The following is a 21,336-nucleotide window of genomic DNA, read 5'->3' on the forward strand; positions in this document are numbered from 1 at the left end:
CTTGAAAACAATCATGAATTCTGACGGACTTTAAGCATTAAATACGGCACAAACATGGATTTATTGATGATAAATAATTGATGAACGTAGGCCTACAACTTGTATTTTCTTGGATATATTTGATATTTTATTAGCAACAAGGTGAGTTGGGGAAAGTGTGTGATGTGTGAATTATTTGGCGGCAGTGTATGTTTTTAAACTTGCAACTTTAAGCTTAAAAAGTTCATTAAAATTTCGGACAACCAAAAATATTTTCGGACAACCAAAAATGTTTTTGAGGTTGTCCGGCGGACAACCTCAAAAAATTGCTTAATTCGAACACTGTTAATAAAATACAAGTGCCAAACTGCGAAAAAACAACTTGGCCACCTTGGAAATTTGAGAAATCTCATTATTTCTGGAGGAGAACACAAATAGGCCTACCACCTAAATTTGGGAATTAAAAAGGGGGGTCATTGGGTAGCAGGAAATAGAAAAAAGGGGGTCATTGATGAGCATATGGAAAAGTTTTCCTATGAAAGTCTCTTTAAATAAATTATACTCGACTCCAGTGTGTGCACGCTGTGTGTGCAGAGGCGTTCGAGGTCAATGCACAATGCATACATTACCACACAACACACTAAGCAGGGCTGTATGGAAGAGGGTATGGTTTTTCCTACGGTACGACGGCATTTTGTAACCAATCAGATTTCTTTTTAGAGAGTAGAATCTGGCAAAGTATTTCTAGGAAATACTCAGGTATCTAAGTTACTCAATACCCCCGTAACGGACGTTGTAATGGACGCGTCCGTTAGTGCAAAAAAGGCCAAACGGCCGTAGGGAAATGGCCTAACGGACGCGGTAATGACCGTGGCGCTATAACGTGTTAGTCTTTTTTTGCAGTCGTTTACAGTTTAGTTATTATTTCATACTAACATTTTTATATTGACTTGGGCCGAAACGAAATTTGACAAGATTGTGTCTGTTTAGTTGAGATACGTCATTTTCTACTTTGCTAGTAACAGAAAAACGATTAGTGGTGACAACTGCACAGAAAAGACAGGCGTATAAAAAAAATTATATATCATGATGCACGGTGTTACCCTTTGATGAATTTGCCTATAGTTTAGCTATAATTATTATTATCCCGGCCGCAGGCACGTTGATGGATAACGGGGAATATTTCACCCATTCAATCAGTCTTTAGTATTGCTTGGTTTTTTTTCCTTATAGTCGTGCACATTCTTGTTTAGTTTTCTTTCATTCACGTAGGACTACATGTATGCAAAGTTAACGATTACCGTATTATAGGCCTTACCATAATTTTGCCTATTTCATTATTTCATTCATCCATTCTATCAGTCTTACTATTCATTCTTTGCTTTGTTTTTTTCTCGTGCACATTTTTGTTTTTCTTTCATCCATATAAACCAGTGAGCTACATGCATAGATAATAATTATTATAATCATGATAATAATTATGTATAGGCCTAGTAGACATAGCCTTCCAAATCTATTTCATACACCTTGATTTAAGATCGGGTTTTGATTTTCTACATTTTCTCTGTTCTTGGACCTTAAACGGGTCAATATAATAGTCATCTTAACCCTATACTACTTGTTTCATATAGGCATTTTTCATTCGTGCCTATTGTTTCTCTCATTATTATCTTCTAGTTTCTGGTGATATCACATTTGTGCCTCATATAAACATGATAAATTAAATTATTAAAAACACTTCTAGTTTTTTCTGAGTTCGTTATTGTGCATATACACGAGCACACATCCATATCTAGGTATATTAACCCAGATTTGGAAGCATAGAAAATAGGTCGGCTTTATGTCGTTTACATGTTCAGATATAGGCTAGGCCTATACATAATTGGCACTTGTCAAAAATATTTATTACGTGTTTTTTTTCATTCGTGCTTTTTGTGTGCTGGTATCACATTTGTGCCTCCCCAAACATGATAAATTAAATTATTGAAAACACTTTTCTGTTAACGAGCACACATACAGGTCTTCCATCTTGGTATATCAAACACCAAGATTTGGAAGCGTAGAAAGTGGCTCGGCTTTATGTCGTTTGCATGTTCAGCTCAGGCTAGCCATATCATGATATGCCTATTACTAGCTTAGGCCTATGACACTAAAATACTTATTATGATTGACATAAAATACTTAGCCCTATGTTTCTTTCGTGCCTTTTGTGTCTCTCATTATTTTCCTCTATAGTTTCTGCTCAATGATTTGCGCCCGGTAAATTAAATTTAAAATTATTGAAAACACGTTTCTGTTAACGAGCACACATTATACAGGTCTTCCATATCTTGGTATATCAAACACCCAGATTTGGGAGCATGTGGGTCGGCGTTAAGTCGTTTGCATGTTCAGGCCAATATAGGCTTATACACTAAAATATTAGTATAATTATAACTGACATAAAATATAGGCATATGTTTCTTTCGTGCCTGTTACTATTATTATTATTGCATCATGGTTTTCATCCATTTTCACGTGTATATATAGGCCTAATCACATCTTCCATCAAGTCATAGGCCTACAATTACGTTTAAATATGAGAAGTATGTAGAATTCAGTAAGAGTACCAACAGAAATGCTAGCAATAGTGGTCGCCCCAGAACAGCTAGAAGCCCAGCTGAATTTCATTTCAAAGCATTTTTACCGTTTGTTTTGTACTTATGGATGCAAAAACTGTTCTTAGTTTTACCCATGATGATATCTCAGGGATGTGAGAAATTACGTTATTTATAAGATATTTTGAAAGAAATATCATGACTTCATTTAAAGAAATATCATGTTTTTATTTAGTTAATGTTAATTATAAGAAGAAAAATCTACTTATGATTATTTTGTGTCAGCTCTTGATGTTTAATGCACAATTAGCATTTTTACGCGGTGCAAACTTGATATGGCAAAAGTGGCCCAACACGTTTTCTGGACGGTTTAGTTTATCGGACATAGCTTTTGAACCAATGCCGGTAGAGAGACCAACTAAACGTCTTATTTTAGCTGAGATATTACTAATTATATTGCATATAACATTTGTGGCATAACTCTTTTAGTTTTTTCCTGAAAAGTCGAAATTCAATTGTATAAATTTTATTGTTATACCCTGTATTCGAAGAATTGAGCGCAGAAATGGAAAATGTTACTTTTGCGCGCGTGTTTTGTTTTCTTTCTCCTGTAGTTCTATAATCGTTCTCATTGACCTTGGGTTGTTTATTTGTTCTCTCTACATCCACTCCCGCACACACACCCCAAACGCACCCCCCACCCCACCCCCATACACAACACACACCTTCACGAACACACCACCTCGAAGAATCGAGCGCGGAAATGGAAAATGTTACTTTTGCGCGCATAAATCCGAATTTGAGTTTTCTTTCTCGGTATTTGACGGTGGTGTACGTTTGTTAGAAATCAGTAAAGAAATATGAAGTGCACTGTGCAGGAAGGTATAGTCATACACATGATAGATGAAAGAAAGAAACATAACAATAATAAGAATAACAATTGAATTCCAGAAACAACTGACTATATCATATCTTTATTTCATTCAAAACTGAAAGTTGTAAAGTTTCTACATGTGCAACCAAAAGACCCAAGTTATAGATTCAAAAGAATGTTTCAATCATTGAAAGTCGACTTGTTCAACCTTTGTGGTCTTATCAATCTTTTTCAAATCCGAAATTCGGCTTTTTCAACTTTTCAAATTTGCCAAATATTAAAGGTAGGCTTTTTCAACTTTTTTCAATGTTCTATATTAAGTTGATATAGTGCCGCCGCGCCGCAAAACGCTATCTTCAGTAGATAACGAAAAAACAAAACAAAACAAACACGAAATATCACAATAATACCAAGTTTTTCCTATCACACATTCTGCCAAATGTGCGCATTAATATCTGTTGTTATTGGACCCTAAATAATATTTTCAGTAGATAGCGAAAATACATGCATGAAACATCATCTTTTCCCGTTCATATGTCAAACGTATTGAAGTGATATCAAATAAAACACAAATCCCCGTACTCTGCGGCCCCCCGAACGCGCACATGCTATGCGTGGGTTCCGTTGCCCACCAATGTGCATTATGTTGATGTTTTTACAATTTCTAAATGTGTCTTTAAAATGTTATTTGATGTTTTTTATACTATTTAAATCAAATAGTAAAATTCATGTAATTCAGCCACTTGGCTGCAATGTGTTTTTAATAAATATACTATAAATATATATATATTTAACCTACTACGACATTCTGCTTTTATATAAAGTGACAATGTGCTATTCACCTTATCAAGTGGACAGTCACAGTAGGCCTAACAAAATATTGCTATAGTGCTCTATAATAATAAAACTTGGCCTAACAATGATAATAATAATTATTATTATCAATTATTATTATTATTATATTTTTATACTCCATTTATTATTATGCACATGCATGAAAGCCAGAGTGGATCACATCTGTAGCTGGGTGATGCCAAATCAGATTTTCACAACAACAAACAAAACATGAAAATATATTCCACAAATGATTATACTTTTTAATATTATGCTTTAAATTACATTAAACATGTGACTATATTGTTTCTTTAATTATGGCATATCCCCCTTTTTATATTATCCTCTTTCATTTCGCCCTTTAATAAAACATAACATCTTCTCATTGAAACCCTATGAGGTTTTATACAGGGGCCGAATTGGCGTGTGGCCGAATTGACTGGATTTTGAATTTTGCCCGGCCGTTTGACCATTTTTTGCACGGCTGTTTGGCCATGACGGACGCGTCCATTGCGATGGCCGTTGTCACAATAGGGTTATAGCGCCACGGTCATTACCGCGTCCGTTAGGCCATTTCCCTACGGCCGTTTGGCCTTTTTTGCCCTAACGGACGCGTCCATTAGCCCGGCCGTTTGGCCTTAAATGTAATGCCACATAGCTCAAATACTGTTTAAGCCAAGTCAATCGGACTTTCTATTATCAAGTGAGGGCCGTCTATAGCACGCTACTTTAATGACACGGGGTGCATGTCAGTGTATTTCGCTGTAAATTGAGTGAGATTTTGGGAATACCTTGTGGTGTTTAGTGCTCCTGTACGACAAGGTCTTTCATCAGATTTCCTTGAAAATCGGGGAAAGTAAAGTTTAATATATACATGAGACAATTAAGAGTGAGCCAAAAAATAAAAGACTTTCCCTTTATAATAATTGAAGTTGCAAGTGAAAAAAAGACAATTTCCTCCCATTGCTTAACTGTGGAACCCCTTTTATTTGAGCAAAAGAGACTACTTTTCCATATGACATGAATTTTTTTAAAGGGGGTCATTGGGTAATAGGTAGGACCATAACACAAAAAAGGGGTCATTGGGTACAAGCCGGTTTGAAAAAGGGGGTCTATCCCGAGGCACACTGATGATGCATATCTGTTATGGAAGTGCCCCCCCGGAGTGACTGTCCTGCCCAGAGAATGGATATCTGAACTGTTGAATCAGTGATGAGTTTTCCATCATGCATAACTCGCAAACGCAAAATCGGAATCAACTGAAATTTTGGGAATAGGCTTTTTCGTGGATATGTACTGAAAAATGTCATAAAAAGAGGATGCTAGGATCACGAAACACTCCTTTAAGCTAAAACCGTTGGGTTCAACAAAACTAACCGATTTATGGAAAATGCCGCGGCTGAGTAAAATTGCCGTCTCTCCGCCCATCATGCCAGGCCACATGTCACATGCACAGGGGAAGTTGCCCAAAGGGCCAAAGATGTCAAAATTCTCCAAAAATGTCCGAAATTTTGCAACATTTTTTAATGACTTTTGAGCATCTTTTCAGCAAGTTTAAGCAATTTTGAGAAAATGTTAAGCAATTTTGTGAAATTTTGAATAACTTTACGCGATTTTGAGAAACTTAAAAAGCATTTTTGTGCAACTGGCGCAATTTCGAGGAAGCCGTTTTTTAAAATAAAGTTATTCAAAGTTAAGCAAGTTTGTGAAACTTTGAATAACTTTATATTATTTTGACAATTCTGGACCACTTTGGGCAACTTCCCCTGTGACATAGGGCCTCATGCCACTCACCGCCTGGAATCAGGTGATGATGTGTGTGTGCTTCGCAGAATACTGGGAGTGTTTTGTGAACTCCCTCAAATTTACTCCAGAATTCGGAGGTGCTTCTATTGAAAGGAGGAATATCCAAAAACAACAACAACAACAGCTTTATTGAATTATTGAACATGGCTGGCGGTGTTCACCAACATGAATTTGAACAGATTATTATTAATGCTGTCGGTCAGGACAGCCGCTGTCGTTACAGCCGTTTTCAAACGAAGTAAGTACAACCAGGCAATATCGTGTTTGACGGCCCACTGTTTTGCCGCCAAAATTTGACTCCCTAGCTTACTGAAAATTAATCAATAATATCTGCGAGCTGTATAAACGGATGTTTTTCTGTCGTGCGCGGTAAAATACAAAGACGAGAGATTGCGTAGTTGTGCAAGTGAAATTATATAGGGTCTAACATCATCAAGCTTAATATATAATCGTGTTTGGCGGCCCACCAACACGCAAATAATAGAATTTTCCCATAGGGTGGGCGCGAAACACGATTATATATATAGGGTCGAACATCATCAAGTTATATATCAGTGTTTGGCGGCCCACCTACACGCAAATAATAGAATATTACCATAGGGTGGGCCGCCAAACACGATTATATATATATAGGCTTTCCAACAAGCTAAAACTAAAAATAAGTCCCCGTCCGGAGGACGAGAAAGAGGGTTTCCTTTGGGGGATAAATTGCGCAGCAAAAGCGGGTTTAGAAGATTTTATGGGCTATAACAAGCTTAAACTAGAAAGAGCGGGAACATTTTGGCGGGAGACTTAAGTTTTAAAAAGGCGGAAAATTATAAAACTGAACTTGGATCATCAAGCTTAATATATATCGTGTTTGGCGGCCCACCAACACGCAAATAATAGAATTTTCCCATAGGGTGGGCCGCGAAACACGATTATATATATAGGGTCGAACATCATCAAGCTTAATATATAATCGTGTTTGGCGGCCCACCTGCACGCAAATAATAGAATATTCCCATAGGGTGGGCCGCCAAACACGATTATATGGTCGCATGTCATGAACTGGGCATAAAAAGTGTTACACACACTAAAATGTCAAAAATCACACTGATTTGTATTCAACTGAACATAACTTTTTATTTTGTACATATCATGTATAGGAAAGTATACATTTTTAGGAAGTCTACATTACAAGGATCTCATATGTGGCAAAAACAAAGTCAATATTCAGGGTGGGTAAAATTTATATAGGGTGTAACATAATAATAATTTTAAAATAAATGCAATTTGTTACACCCTGGTAATTTTTTTCCCCATTGATGAATATGTAAAAACAGATATTGATCTAGAAGGATGTAACCATGGCCTTTCATTTAAAAAAAAATCTGAGGGCTGATTTCATTGTGGTTAGAACATACAGGGTGGTCAAAATTGTGTATTTTTACCAGGTAAAAAACAAGTTTTCAAGCTATATAGTCCCTTGAAAGACCTGTTTATCTGATGTGTGATTATTTACCATCTAGATAAGTTTAGAAAATCACATTTGCTTAAGTTTCCTTCTGCTTTGTAGAGCTAGTATTGAGAATACAGGGTGATCCATTAAGCGGAGATGATTTTGTTGTGCGATGACCAAAAAATCCATCTTCTTCATAATACATTGGATTTTGTTGTGTGGTGATAAACAACACATATTAATCTTGTTTTATATTAATCATTTCTGCTCTATTTGGTTATCAATGTTCCAAAACCTAGAAAGGAAGTATGAACAACGTACACAAAACCCCCACAGAAAATGGGTCAAAATGTAGTTAATTAACAGTCAATTAATTAATTAATAGGTTGCATAACATTCAAAACTGTTTATATCATGAAATAGATCTGGTATCAAGAATACTATGTATGAAATTTGTGGTTCATGCTACTTGTACTTTTCTAAATACAGCATTTCAAAGTTGCTTCCTTTTTTTGCTTTTTGTGTGTAATTCCTATGGTGTGCGACGTCCTCCCATGCGACGTCCTCCGATCCCCCCGCAACCCACTCGGACATTTTGACCCCCAACTCGCTTGTTACTAATCCAAATGAGCTGTAAATGGTCTTAAATGAAGGGGGAGATCAATAGCAACAAAATGACACCAAATTTAATTCTTTAGGGGATGTAATTCTGAAATTAATTGAGACTGAACAATAAAAAACCTATTCACATGTAACAAATCCCCCATATTTGATAGCCCAGTTCACGACATGCGACCATATATATATAGGCTTTCCAACAAGCTAAAACTAAAAATAAGTCCCCGTCCGGAGGACGAGAAAGAGGGTTTCCTTTGGGGGGATAAATTGCGCAGCAAAAGCGGGGTTTAGAAGATTTTATGGGCTATAACAAGCTTAAACTAGAAAGAGCGGGAACATTTTGGCGGGAGACTTAAGTTTTAAAAAGGCGGAAAATTATAAAACTGAACTTGGATCATCAAGCTTTATATATAATCGTGTTTGCCCACCAACACGCAAATAATAGAATTTTCCCATAGGGTGGGCATGAAACACGATTATATATATAGGGTCGAACATCATCAAGCTTAATATATAATCGTGTTTGCCCACCTACACGCAAATAATTGAATATTCCCATAGGGTGGGCCGCCAAACACGATTATATATATATAGGCTTTCCAACAAGCTAAAACTAAAAATAAGTCCCGTCCGAGGACGAGAAAGAGGGTTTCCTTTGGGGGATAAATTGCGCAGCAAAAGCGGGTTTAGAAGATTTTATGGGCTATAACAAGCTTAAACTAGAAAGAGCGGGAACATTTTGGCGGAAACTTAAGTTTTAAAAAGGCGGAAAATTATAAAACTGTTTATTCTATGACACTATAATATATTGTGAGATTGCTCAACAATAAACCGTAAAAAATAGGCCTATATCATGCCGTCACAAAAAACAGGCCCCTAGCATGATTAAAATAATTATAAATCAACGCAATATAACTTGATTTCCGTTAAGACTGTAACACAGAATATTGCTGTATGATTAAGCCAATGTAGGCTGCTTTGAAATCATTCCTAATTTTTACATTTATTCCGTTCGGTAGGTACGGAATAAAGCAAATTAATCAACTGCGCTTGAATTATTATTACCTCTAAAAATATCGTATAGGCCTATATCTCATGCCATACCGGCACTAGAATGTCAGCATGATCATGTATAATTAACAAATATTTGCATATTCCGTTATTACTGTTACATGCTTTGACTTGATACCGTGTTTAAAAGTTGGGAAATGACACTGATTCGATTTATTCCGTAAAAGAAGACTGATAATTAAAAAAGCAATTGCTTTTTTAAAAAATATTATTTCAGACAAAATTTTGACGGAATAAATTGCATACTTTATACTATGATTTATTCCGTCATTTTATAGCCGACACGCGACAATAAAAGATTTATTATTATTATTACAGGCAAAATTTTGACGGAATAAATTGCATACTTCATGCTTAGGACTACTATGATTTATTCCGTTATTACTGTAACATGTTATGACTTGATCCCGTGTTTGAAAGTTGGGAAGTGACACTGATTCGATTTATTCCGTTAAAAGAATAAAACTGATAATTAAAAAAAAAACATTCATATTATTAGGCCTACAGACAAAATTTTGACGGAATAAATTGCATACTTTATGCCTAGGCCTACTATTATGATTTATTCCGTCATTTTATAGCCGACACGCGACAATAACAGATTTATCTGCATAATTTTGACGGAATAAATGGCATGCCATAGTATAGGCCCTCTGGATTGCTATTTATTCCGTTAAAAGCCCGGGTTAAAAACGCATAAGTTTACAAAATGTACTGGATGATGAACCTATAACTATACGATTAAACAACGGAATAAATGCTTTTCATTTTTACCGCTACCAATTTTGTTTTAATAGGCATATAGGCTAGTAGGATAGGACAATACAAGAAAGATAATGCTCTCAAAGACAAAAGCAACACTGGCAAACTGTATTTTATTTCATTTTTTTTTAATTTACTATAATTTTCACCAAGATACATTTCTACACATTAAATATAATATCTTACCAAATTTTTTAACAAGATTATAGGACAATACAGCAAGAAAACATTAAACAATTCAAAAACATCATCATTTTTGCTATTAGCGTATAGTGCGACCAATTTTCAGTAAGCTAGGGGGTCCAACTTTGGCGCCAAAATAGTGGGCCGTGAAATACGATATTGCCTACAACCATAGTACTAGTATTGAAACGGAGAGCCAAATGCGATTTCAGATTTTAGGCCTATTTTTTTTAAGCTTACCTCCTGGACCTGTGTGTTGTCTATGAGATTAGTCTATAGTATGACCAGGTCTAGGTCTATAGAAGGAGAATTCACGAACCCAGTTCCCTTTGTACTAAAGTTGTTTTCTTTAAACTTCCGTGGTCCGGGTACGCGCTGATGAATTGCGATCGCGTAGAAGTGACAAGGTCGCCTACTACGCGCCGCGCCGAAGACCAGTCAGCCGGCTTGTTGTCAAGTGCATTGATCAGCCAATCAGCGTGATTGTTTATTGTTTTTGTGTTTACGCTCGTGTACGCGATACGCACAGGCACGACCACGGAAGTTTAAAGAAAACAACTTTATGATTGTTATGTGATAATGAGTCGATACTGAGCAATCAGGTATGAATGGTGCACTATCGATTTGCTGAGCTAATTCTTATCTATTGAGCTTGGCCGGTTATGAACCACCGTTATCGCGACTTCTATTAAAAAGCAGAATGACGTCATTTTTACCCACAAAGCATTGTGGCCGTGACCATAAACAAAGGAAAACAATGTACTTCCGGTAATTTTATAATGCCAATATTTCTTATGGCCAAGCTTGGCGGATCATAGAAACAACATTGCCAGTCTTGGAAAACATTTTCAAATCATTTCCACTGGTTTAAAAGTCCCGCAAACACCCGCCAGTATTACTAATCATGATCAGAAAAAATACATAAATTCACCGTATAAACTTTGGAAGGAAATGAGGTTTTTGCTTGTAAATCAACTTGAACTCGGAAACACAATGACGCAATGGAAGATCATGTGACCGATGCAAAAGGGCACTAATACCATCCATTTCCGGTACGGGTCCCCTGGGGGGGGGGGGGCTCTGTTTAAATTAAATTTTGAAATCCCAATTCCCAAGAAATCATTTCTTGCTCAATTTACTCTCGGATTTCAAGTTTTGTGCCCGGTGTGGGTTCAGTTTGTATTTAAAGGTAGGACATATGACCGTTCCAGGATTTGAAAATGACCCCTAATTCACATGAAATTGAGGACATTTGCAGCAATTTTACCCCCTATTTTGCACGAAATCAGGAAAATTTGCCTCCAAATACCTCCCCTATTTTTATCATTTTGAGGACGCATTTTCATTTCACTCCCTTATCACGAGAAATCAAGGACATTTTTTCGAAATGAATACGGTACCCTTATTTTTAACAATTCAAGGACGCTTTTGAATTTCCTCCCCCCTATTTTACGGGGAAATGAGGACAATTTGTTTCGGAAAAAATACCCTATCAATTTTTGTGTGGAACTACTAAAAAACAGCCAGAAAAAAACCCCACAAAAACTGTGCATAGCTGTTTCAACATAAAACGTGGATGAACGTCCTAGAAAAACACCCTATTTTTCATTTCAAGGACAATTTTGCTCCAAAACACCCCTAATTTGGACAATCGAAAATTCCGCGGACATTTCTTGAAATGAACCCCTAATTGGAACCATCATGCGTACACATTGTCAGTGAGGGGTGAACCCACCGGGGTTTTGTGAAACTTTTGTGCCTTCCTTGTAATATTCATGGCGTGATTCGATTCTGCAGCGAGCAAATATTTGGGAACGATCATGTGTTAACTTACATTGTACGCCTTTGCATAGCCAGTGACAACACCGGGCAATCGATGTACGGAATACGGATTGCCGCCCTGCTTGCTACCGTACTACTAGGGCCTGACAGAGTTGATTTTCGTGCCCCATTGAAACGCTGTTATTACACTTGTATCCATTTTTGGCGATGGACCGCGTATTGCGATGTTCACCTAATGCTATTACACTACAGTACAGCTACTGATAATCTAGGAGTCATGGGAGTAGGGATGTCCACTCAAGCCAGTACACAGTTTGCACAAGTTTTGCTTCCTGATTTTTTGTATGATTCTGTGTGATTACTGTTGATTTGTAGTTAATGATTGATTTTTGATTTTTTGCAATAAAAATATATAAATAAAAAAATTTTTAAAAAAAGGTTTTGCTTTCTGTGCAGTAATCCATGCACACAGTAAATCAATTGGCTATTATCCACGGCAAGGCATTAGCCAGAGGGGTGTCCAGGTGTCATTTGGATGCCCTGTTTTCAATTTGGACACCCTAAAATTCTGATTTTTATAATGGAGTAAATAGGTTTGGACACCCTGATTTTGTAGAATAAGGTATTTTTGACCATCTTGGACACCTTAAAGATGACTAAAAGGTTAATTTAGTCAAAAACCCACATACAGGCATCAACATTAGAGGGGTGATTGTATGGACCATTCCCCTGGCAAGAAGCTAAACTGGTTAAAAGTGGAATAAATTTGTGCGAAGCGTGCAAAAATTGGCACTTGTGGGGGCTGAAATGGCCAAATATGAGGTTAATTTGGTCAGAAACCCACATGCACATACAGGCATCAACATGGGGGGGTGATTATATGGACCATCCCCTTGGCAAAATTCCACCTCCCCCCCCCAGATGATGGTAATGATGGTATCTTCTCTTGTTAAAGAATATGGGTCCAGAGACTCTCGTTTTATTTTGTTAAACTAATTCAATATTTAATTAACTGTATTTTTCTTTTTAAGGCCTGAGGGAAAGGTAAGCTGTTTGGCTCTCGGAAGTGACTTAATTGACGACATCAGAGAGCAAGTTCTAGATGATGATTACTTAGATAAGAGGGCAGAGATAACAGGCATCTACTTCCAAAAGGCGGACACTGGTAGGGTTAAGCCCATTCTGCCAAATGATGTGTTTTCAAGGGTTATTTGGCCAAATTCTCCTGTTAATTTGAGACGACCAGCTGTGGTAAGAGAGTACATAGATCTTGATGATGCGGCTTTACGTGTACCAGCTCCTGTCGATGCTAAGTGGGTGGACTTTGCGAACACAATGGGTCAGACTAGAGATGCCCTGCTTACGAAGGTAAGTTCAGCTAACCCTGTATCGTTACTATATCTCATTCAGCCCTCGAATTAAGGATCTGAAGGGGCGCGGCAACTTTTTTAGGGCAAGTTGAAAATTCCCTTGGATTTTCACTGAAAAGGCAAGCTAGGCATCACGGCAAATTGTAATATTTCAAGAGGGCATCATGGCAACTGTTGGAAATTTGAGAAGGGCACCAAGGCAATTTCTCAAAAATGAAGAAAACACACACAAACATAGATAGATGATCTTATAATGAAGGGACAGGGCTGGGGCACACACGGCAAGTTCATTAGAGGGCACGGCAAGTGACTGCCTTGGGTAAAGGACATATTTTGAGGGCATTACGGCAGTGGGTATGGGCACCCACGGCAAAATGCCATGGGTGCCATGGGTTAATTTGAGGGCTGATCTCATTTGAAATCTATACATGGAAAAAAGTGTGGATTCCCTGGGATTCGAAGCTGGGACCCCTCGGGCCCCAATGCTTTGTACACCCATACCAAGGTGATGTTGCCATGGCAGCAATGTGGTACTTGGAGCAATTTCCTGTTTTTCCAAGCCGAGCCAATCCATGTCGATGTTTGAGATGTGCACTGCAGCATGTCATGGATTTTTTTTGGTTGGGTGATAGATATTGGTGAGAAATGAAAATCCTGAAATTTTGAACATCATATTCATAACTTTTTTCGTTTTCCCGCAGGAGCGTTCCAAAATTTAGGGGGTCACCGTCGGCCATAAATTTGTAATGGACCCCCCCCCCCCCCCCCACAACTTTGAAAATCACTACTTGGGTATTTTTTGGTGTAGAATTCAAATCTGGCATCACCAAGTTGATAATAATAAAATTTTGGGGTAGATATGAGATTTGCCTAATTTCATTGAAAACTTAAGGTTTTAAACTTTAAATTGTCATCCGAGGTCAAAGTTCAGGTCAATATGAACTTGTTCTGATTGGGCTCAAACTTTGTGAAAGCAACACATTATGAAGGGACCGGACAAATATTAAACTTGAAAAAGTTCAAAATTGGAGATCGATGATAGGTACAACATAACAGTGCTAGTACGGTATCTGACCAATTATGACGTTCACTGTGCGTGTGCAGTCTGTTAGGAAATCATGCACAATCATCTGGTCTCAGAAGGTGTGCAGCCACAAGCCATGCATGCCCTCATCCTATGATTGTGATGTTATACTTAGCTTTAGGGGGTACTACACCCTGCCCAATTTTGTGCCTATTTTTGCATTTTTCTCAAAAATTATAGCGCATTGGTGACAAGTAAGATATGTACATTATAGGGGCAAGGACTACAACTACTGCACTGGAAATTTTTATTTCAGCACAGACAACAGTTGTGGAGTTACAGTCAAAAAAGAGGGAAAACCAGTATTTGATCAATAAATCAATAACTACTTGCCTTGAGTTGCTGAATTTTCAGTGCAATAGTTGTAGCCCTTGCCCCTATAATATAGGCCTACATATCTTACTTGTCACCAATACGTTATAATTTTTGAGAAAAATGCAAAAATACACACAAAATTGGCCAGGGGTGTAGTACCCCCTTAATTCGACACTCAGCTCCCTCATTCACACTTACACTTGGCCTTCTTGGGTCATGTGGAACATTTGAGGATTGAATGTTAGAACACATTGGGCTTGCCGGGACTTAAACCTACCATCTCGAGATCTTGATGCTTGGACCTTGAAACCCCTATACCCATCTTAACCCTAACCCGCCTGAATACTACAAAATACTACTTGATATATGCGCTGTTCGTGCATGCATCCCACGTGGTGTGATGACGCAATCGCCCTAAGTGATATATAGGCACGGTTTAAGCTGGCCAGCGAAGCCCAAGACCGTGGCAAAGTGTCGCCGACCGAGTGCTTGGCATGCGAGGGGTCTCGGGTTTGAATCCCACCCAGAGCAAACAACTTCTTTCCTTCTTTTCTCTCTTTATTCTTTCCCTTCCCCTCGCCGAAAAGCCCTTAGGGGGTTAGGGTTAGGTTACCACTATCGAAACTCAGTATAGGCTTCCTTAACCCTAACCCACCTGAATACTACAAAATACTACTTGATATATGCGCTGTTCGTGCATGCATCCCACGTGGTGTGATGACGCAATCGCCCTAAGTGATATATAGGCACGGTTTAAGCTGGCCAGCGAAGCCCAAGACCCGTGGCAAAGTGTCGCCGACCGAGTGCTTGGCATGCGAGGGGTCTCGGGTTCGAATCCCACCCAGAGCAAACAACTTCTTTGCTTCTTTTCTCTCTTTATTCTTTCCTTCTTTCCCTTCCCATCGCCGAAAAGCCCTTAGGGGGTTAAGGGGTCATTTTCAACATTTTGGCAGAAAAGGGTACCCATTATTAGGGCTTTTTCTTGAAAAATAGGCCCATTTTTCACAAATTTTGCAATTTTGGGGGTTTTAGGGATTTTTGGGGGGTACAAAAACCGGACCCATGTTTAGGACTTTCTTGTAAAAAAAAACACCTGTTACAGCGGGCACATCCCTGTTTGCCTTAAAGGAAGTGTCCGGTAATCACAACATTAAGCCTTATATGTTAGAAAAATAATTATCAAGCACGAATCACGTGGTTTTATTTCAATCAAACTCATATTAACCATAAAAACGAATAAAAACAGCCGTCTCTCAACACGCGATATTCAAAATTCCCGCGCCGAAATTGTCTAGAGCAGTGACGTCCACATAGTTCAATGAAGCCTGTCGACAAATGAGCACAAATAACCATGACGTCACTGCTCTAGAACATTTCGGCGCTGGAATTTTGAATATCGCGTGTTGAGAGACGGCTGTTTTTATGGTTAATATGAGTTTGATTGAAATAAAACCATGTGATTCGTGCTTGATAATTATTTTTCTAACATAAAAGACCTAATGTTGTCATTGCCGGACACTTCCTTTAATATGCAAGCAGTAAGCACCCCCCCCTTCCCTGGATTAAAGGTCAAGTTAAGGTCACTAAGAGGTCATAAACTTCTATGTGTCATGTCACTTTCTTCTTCAATTATTAAACTTGATATATAATTATGTTGAATTGTTCTCATTTCAGATGACACCTCAAAATCAAAATCGACCTGCTAACTTGTTGAAGGCCTTTCAAGGACAAGACAGTGACACCACATATCCTGTGATGCTTGAGACTGTAATTGAGCATGTAGTAACAAATGGTCACAGTTGGGTAAGTTCAGTTTTATTTTCACCAACATTTTCATTTTCACCAACATTTTCATACAGTAGCAACTACAATTCTGGAGGAAAAAAAAGGAGTTTTTTTGCATTGGGGCTTGAGATTGGAATTCCAGTTTCCTTTCTCACAAAGTAAGTGCTAAGAGTAAAATTGTACAATTGTGTTTGGGAGTGGCCTTCTCTCTTTCTTCTTTTCCTTGCTATTTTCTTTCATTTCTTGCTTTGTTTATCAAAGCTATCTAATCTAGGCCAGCATGCATTTTATTAGCCTACACTGGCTATCCAGGCTTGTGCTGTTTTATAGTATGAGCTTGGAACGGTCCATGGATTTCCCATGGATTAGCATGTGTCCCTCACGGACCAACCTGGATAAACAAACAACAAACAACAATAAAATCTGACATACCTATTCGATTTACTTGGTGTTTTACTGTTTTCACATAAAGTTGCTGTCGAACTCAATTTTCTTGCAGGTTACAACATTCTAAGAATTAAACTTTTGGTCTTGGAAAAATGAGGCGCTTTTACAGTACCGGGTATTACAGTTTTTTTGACTCACCCTACAGGTATAAATTCATCCACATGTTGTGTTGTTGTTGGTTTTTTTTAATAAAAAATTTACAATACTGAATAACTTATTTCTTCTTTATATCGCTTTCTTTCAGACGGCTAACGTTGCTTTCCATAGATGGGCACAGGTGCTCTGTAAGGGATGTTTTGGAACTCCAGCACATGCGCTTATAAATGTTTTGGAAGAGCTGTTTCCAGAGTCATGTGCTATAATTTCTGGCATGGAATTTCATGTGCCAACAGCTGACACAAGTATGAATGCAACAATTGAATCGGGCATTCCACATTGCCATTATTATGGCTATGTTCAAGAGCAGGTTCTTGATGATTCTGGTGCTGAGGTAAATCCACAGGACGGTTCAGAGGCAAGGGGAGGTGAAAATGGAGAACGGGGAAGGGGAAGACTAAGGCAGAGGGTATTAATACCAAAGAAATTAAGAAAGAAAGCTAGGTCACGGTCACGATCGCCGGTGAGGGATGATGAAGAAGATCCAATTTTGACAGACCATGTTTTGAATATTAGGCCTAGTGCACCACAGGCTGCAAACCCAAACATGATTCGACTGCTGAATAACCCTAATGATTATTTGCTTGGGCCTCAAAGCTATCACTCCTACTTTGAGCCACACAAACCTGATGTGGTATTGCTTTGGCGTAAGAAATTATCCCCACCATTGCAAGAACGCACAAAATCGCAACCCACATCGCTACACACAGAATCGCAACCCACATCGCTACGCACAGAATCGCAACCCACATCTCTGCAAGAATCTCAGAATTTTGAGTCAACGTCATCGCGTACACCAGAGAAACCCTATTATTATTACCTCAAAATTGTATGCGAAACAACATCATGGGACACAAGTAGCCGAACTTCAGGTACATTGCAGACACATGTTGATAACGCTACGGAGCGGTGTGTGCAATCATGCTTTTCAGCCCTTGCACATGATCAGGAATCCATACTAGGAGTGGTTGTTGTTGCGGATGGCATGAAATTGGTGAAAATAGAGAGATCACAAGATGGGAATGGTTTTATATATAATGTACGTGAAACAAGACTAGTCACCTGGGAGGACAGCCAGCATCTGTACATTTTGCTTCAGATCATGAAGAATGCAATCAATTGATATGGATTGCTTGCAATTTTTTACATTAGAATGATCAAACCACAGGTGAGAGAGATACAGATCGCGTACAACCAGTCAAAGTTCCCGTGTATTGTATGATGTGAGTTCTCGCATATTCATGAGGGCCGATTGTTCGATCGTGCCGTGTTTAACAATCGCGCCAGCGCTGCGTGCTTTCGTGTATATGTGATAGAGTGTTACGTGCTTTCGCGATTACACGATAGACCGTGAAGATACGCGGTTATTGCGTAGCAGTCTCGCCTGTCGCATTTCATGAAACAATCGGCCCTCATTATCGTATCAGGTGATGCTGAGACTTTGACTGATTGCATGCGGTCTAGCTGTACCTCTTTCGTCTGTGGATCAAACCTACATGTACATAATGTAGACAAGAGATGGAGTTGAAGGTGCTTATCGTGATCCACACATCATCCCCCAATGGTGTTTTTTTTACAAGTGTACTGGGGGTTTGGTATCAAAAGTCATATTTTGATACTTTACTGGTGAAATTGGGTGCAAATATTCCATGTTATATAAGAGAAATCAACAGAAGGATCTCTATGAAATTAGAAAGGGTGTTTAGGGTGACTACCAACACTAGATGAAACAATAGATAACATGATAAGGTATCATTTTCTCTTATAATTATAGTAGATTCCACTAACATCATTCAAGCTATGTTTATAGTTATAACGTCTGTAGCAAGATACAATACATTAGGCAATGTAGTCTCTGATGCTACTGTGATATGATATTAAATCATATGATAATCAAAATTGTTAGTGATGGTAGTTTAATTTTGATGCTACCAGATACAGCCTACACTCAAATGAAGCTTGTTTAAAAAGACTTTGTATTTATTAAAAAATCGAAAGGACAGGTTTTTTTTTGGTAAAATTCAGCTGCATTACCATTCAGCAGTATAAGAAAAACCTTGCTAGCTACAGCCTTGATTATTCAATTGCAGGCATGTAATACATGTACACATCCAGATTCTCAATTATGGTGTACCACCATTGCCGAGTACTACCTGGTTCAACCAGGTACGTGGTACACCAAACTGGTGGTACACCTTGTGTACCACTGCAATGGGTACACCGTTGCAGTGGTACACCTGGTGTACCACAGTTATGGTATACCCTAGGTGGCACCGATGGTTGTACACCAGGTGGGCCACCTAGGGTATGGTCGTGCGTCTTTAACTCGCCACCAAAAAAAGGTGGCGATGTTACATTTTCCCAAATTCGACTCAAATTAAATGATAATATCTCTGCCAAGCAAGAAGTTATTGTCATGCTTGTGGTCTCATTTTATTGCTAAATAAAATGCACTTTCAACCATGTAAAAAGAATTCTGTTAGCCTTTTTAATACTGACACTGTGGCTGTGCTTCATAGAATTCAGAATGGGCAGGATGGCGGAGGTGGGGGATGTGGAGGTGGGGGATGTGGTACACACAAACTCTATGGGATTGATATTTTTAGTGCATAGTCTGCTTCTGTAAAGGCTGTTAATTGGATTTTGACTCTATTTAGCATCTGAAAGACTAATGACCTTACAGCTGAACAATTCTACTAATTGTTTTTAATCATTTATGATTGGTTTAGTCTAGAAAATACAAACTTTTCCATACAAAACTACCCGTTTTCATATTAAACACTGTAGTAAGTAATGCGGATGTCTTCAAAATCTAAAAGTTACTGTAAAATTTTAATTACTTATCCCACCATAGTCAAAGTATAGATTTTCTGAAGGGAAATTTGATGAGGAATCTAAATATGGACTTACTTATTCTGTTTGGGTTAGGGGCAAAATGTTTCAGTTCAAAATATGTTGAATTGTAAAAAAATTTTAACATACTATGGGACAACCTGTATTCCGAGATTACCAAACAGCTGTGATTTTGGTTTCTTCCAAAGTCAGTGGGCTCCCCCTATCCTCTAACCAAAATTACTTCCAGTTTATTACTGCAATGCATTACTTGTATAACTTGAAGGTCACCCTGTATTGTGAGTTGAAATGTGTATATTTGAATTGCTTATGCCTTCAGCTTTCCAAATATGTATACTTTTGCTAGTTTCGGGTTGATAATTGTGGAGATAATCTAATTAGAAACTCGATTGGTGTAAAATTCATAATATTTGTGATGTAACGCTAAGGGTGGCGAGTTCAGGACACATGGCAGTATACCATAACGGTGGTACATACACCAGGTGGTACACCAAATGAAGGCACACCTGGTGTACCACCAAATTGGATGTGTAGTTCTGTGTTTGAGTTGTACATTGTGTTATCATAAAATTTATATATTTTAAGTATGTATTAGTAAATAAGTATTACACAGGGCTGTATTAATTTTCTCTGTGTTCCTCAACTGAATATAAACTGGCCACAAAAAGAAACTTATAATTTTTCACAAGGTCATATCTTAAAATCCTCTCCATAAAAATGAACAAAAATTACACACAGGATTACTTCAATACTCTACTCTAAACACATGTCAGTAACCAAGCACTTGTCCAACTGACACAACAGCAAAATGCACTGACATGGAACACCTTCCTGGACCAAAATTCACATCCCAACAGATTTCTTTTGTTGGGTTCCAATTATTCGCCTGTACGTGATCAAAAATTACACACAGGATTACTTTAATACTCTACTCTAAACACTTGTCAGTAACCAAGCAGTTGTCCAACTGACACAACAGCAAAATGCACTGACATGGAACACCTTCCTGGACCAAAAGTCACATCCCAACAGATTTCTTTTGTTGGTTCCAATTATTCGCCTGTGAATGTGGTCCCGGAAGCTGTTCTGTGTCAGTGCATTTTACTGTTGTGTCAGTTGGACAAGTGCTTGGTTACTGACATGTGTTTAGAGTAGAGTATTGAAGTAATCCTGAGTGCAATTTTTGTTCATTTTTATGGAGAGCATTTTAAGATATGACCTTGTGAAAATTATAAGTTTCTTTTTGAGGCCAGTTTAGTACTAGTAGTGGGCCAGTGATGGCCAACCTTTATTTCAAGGATTGTATAAAACCACCCAAGTGATTTGTACACATGTCAAGAGGAATTTCTGTACCAAATAAATCCAGACAGCCCACAATA

The 21,336-nt window shown here is 38.1% G+C and overlaps 1 protein-coding gene across 1 annotated transcript; it reads left to right on the forward strand.

The window, feature by feature from the left end:
* Nucleotides 1–6,230: 6,230 nt before the first annotated feature.
* Nucleotides 6,231–20,169, forward strand: LOC140159050 (uncharacterized). The gene is made up of 4 exons (XM_072182377.1): nt 6,231–6,328; nt 12,979–13,315; nt 16,391–16,519; nt 17,193–20,169. The coding sequence occupies exons 1-4, from the start codon at nt 6,234–6,236 to the stop codon at nt 18,225–18,227; spliced, it is 1,596 nt and encodes a 531-aa protein (XP_072038478.1). The 5' UTR covers nt 6,231–6,233; the 3' UTR covers nt 18,228–20,169.
* Nucleotides 20,170–21,336: the final 1,167 nt, after the last annotated feature.

This window comes from Amphiura filiformis, chromosome 8 (assembly GCF_039555335.1).
Source record: "Amphiura filiformis chromosome 8, Afil_fr2py, whole genome shotgun sequence".
NCBI lineage: Eukaryota > Metazoa > Echinodermata > Ophiuroidea > Amphilepidida > Amphiuridae > Amphiura > Amphiura filiformis.

Coding starts and splice junctions, on each gene's coding strand:
- LOC140159050 (XM_072182377.1), top strand. CDS start 6,234: ATGGCTGGCGGTGTTCACCAACATGAATTTGAACAGATTATTATTAAT. Junction 6,329..12,978: donor TACAGCCGTTTTCAAACGAA/GTAAGTACAACC, acceptor TTTCTTTTTAAG/GCCTGAGGGAAAGGTAAGCT. Junction 13,316..16,390: donor GAGATGCCCTGCTTACGAAG/GTAAGTTCAGCT, acceptor TTCTCATTTCAG/ATGACACCTCAAAATCAAAA.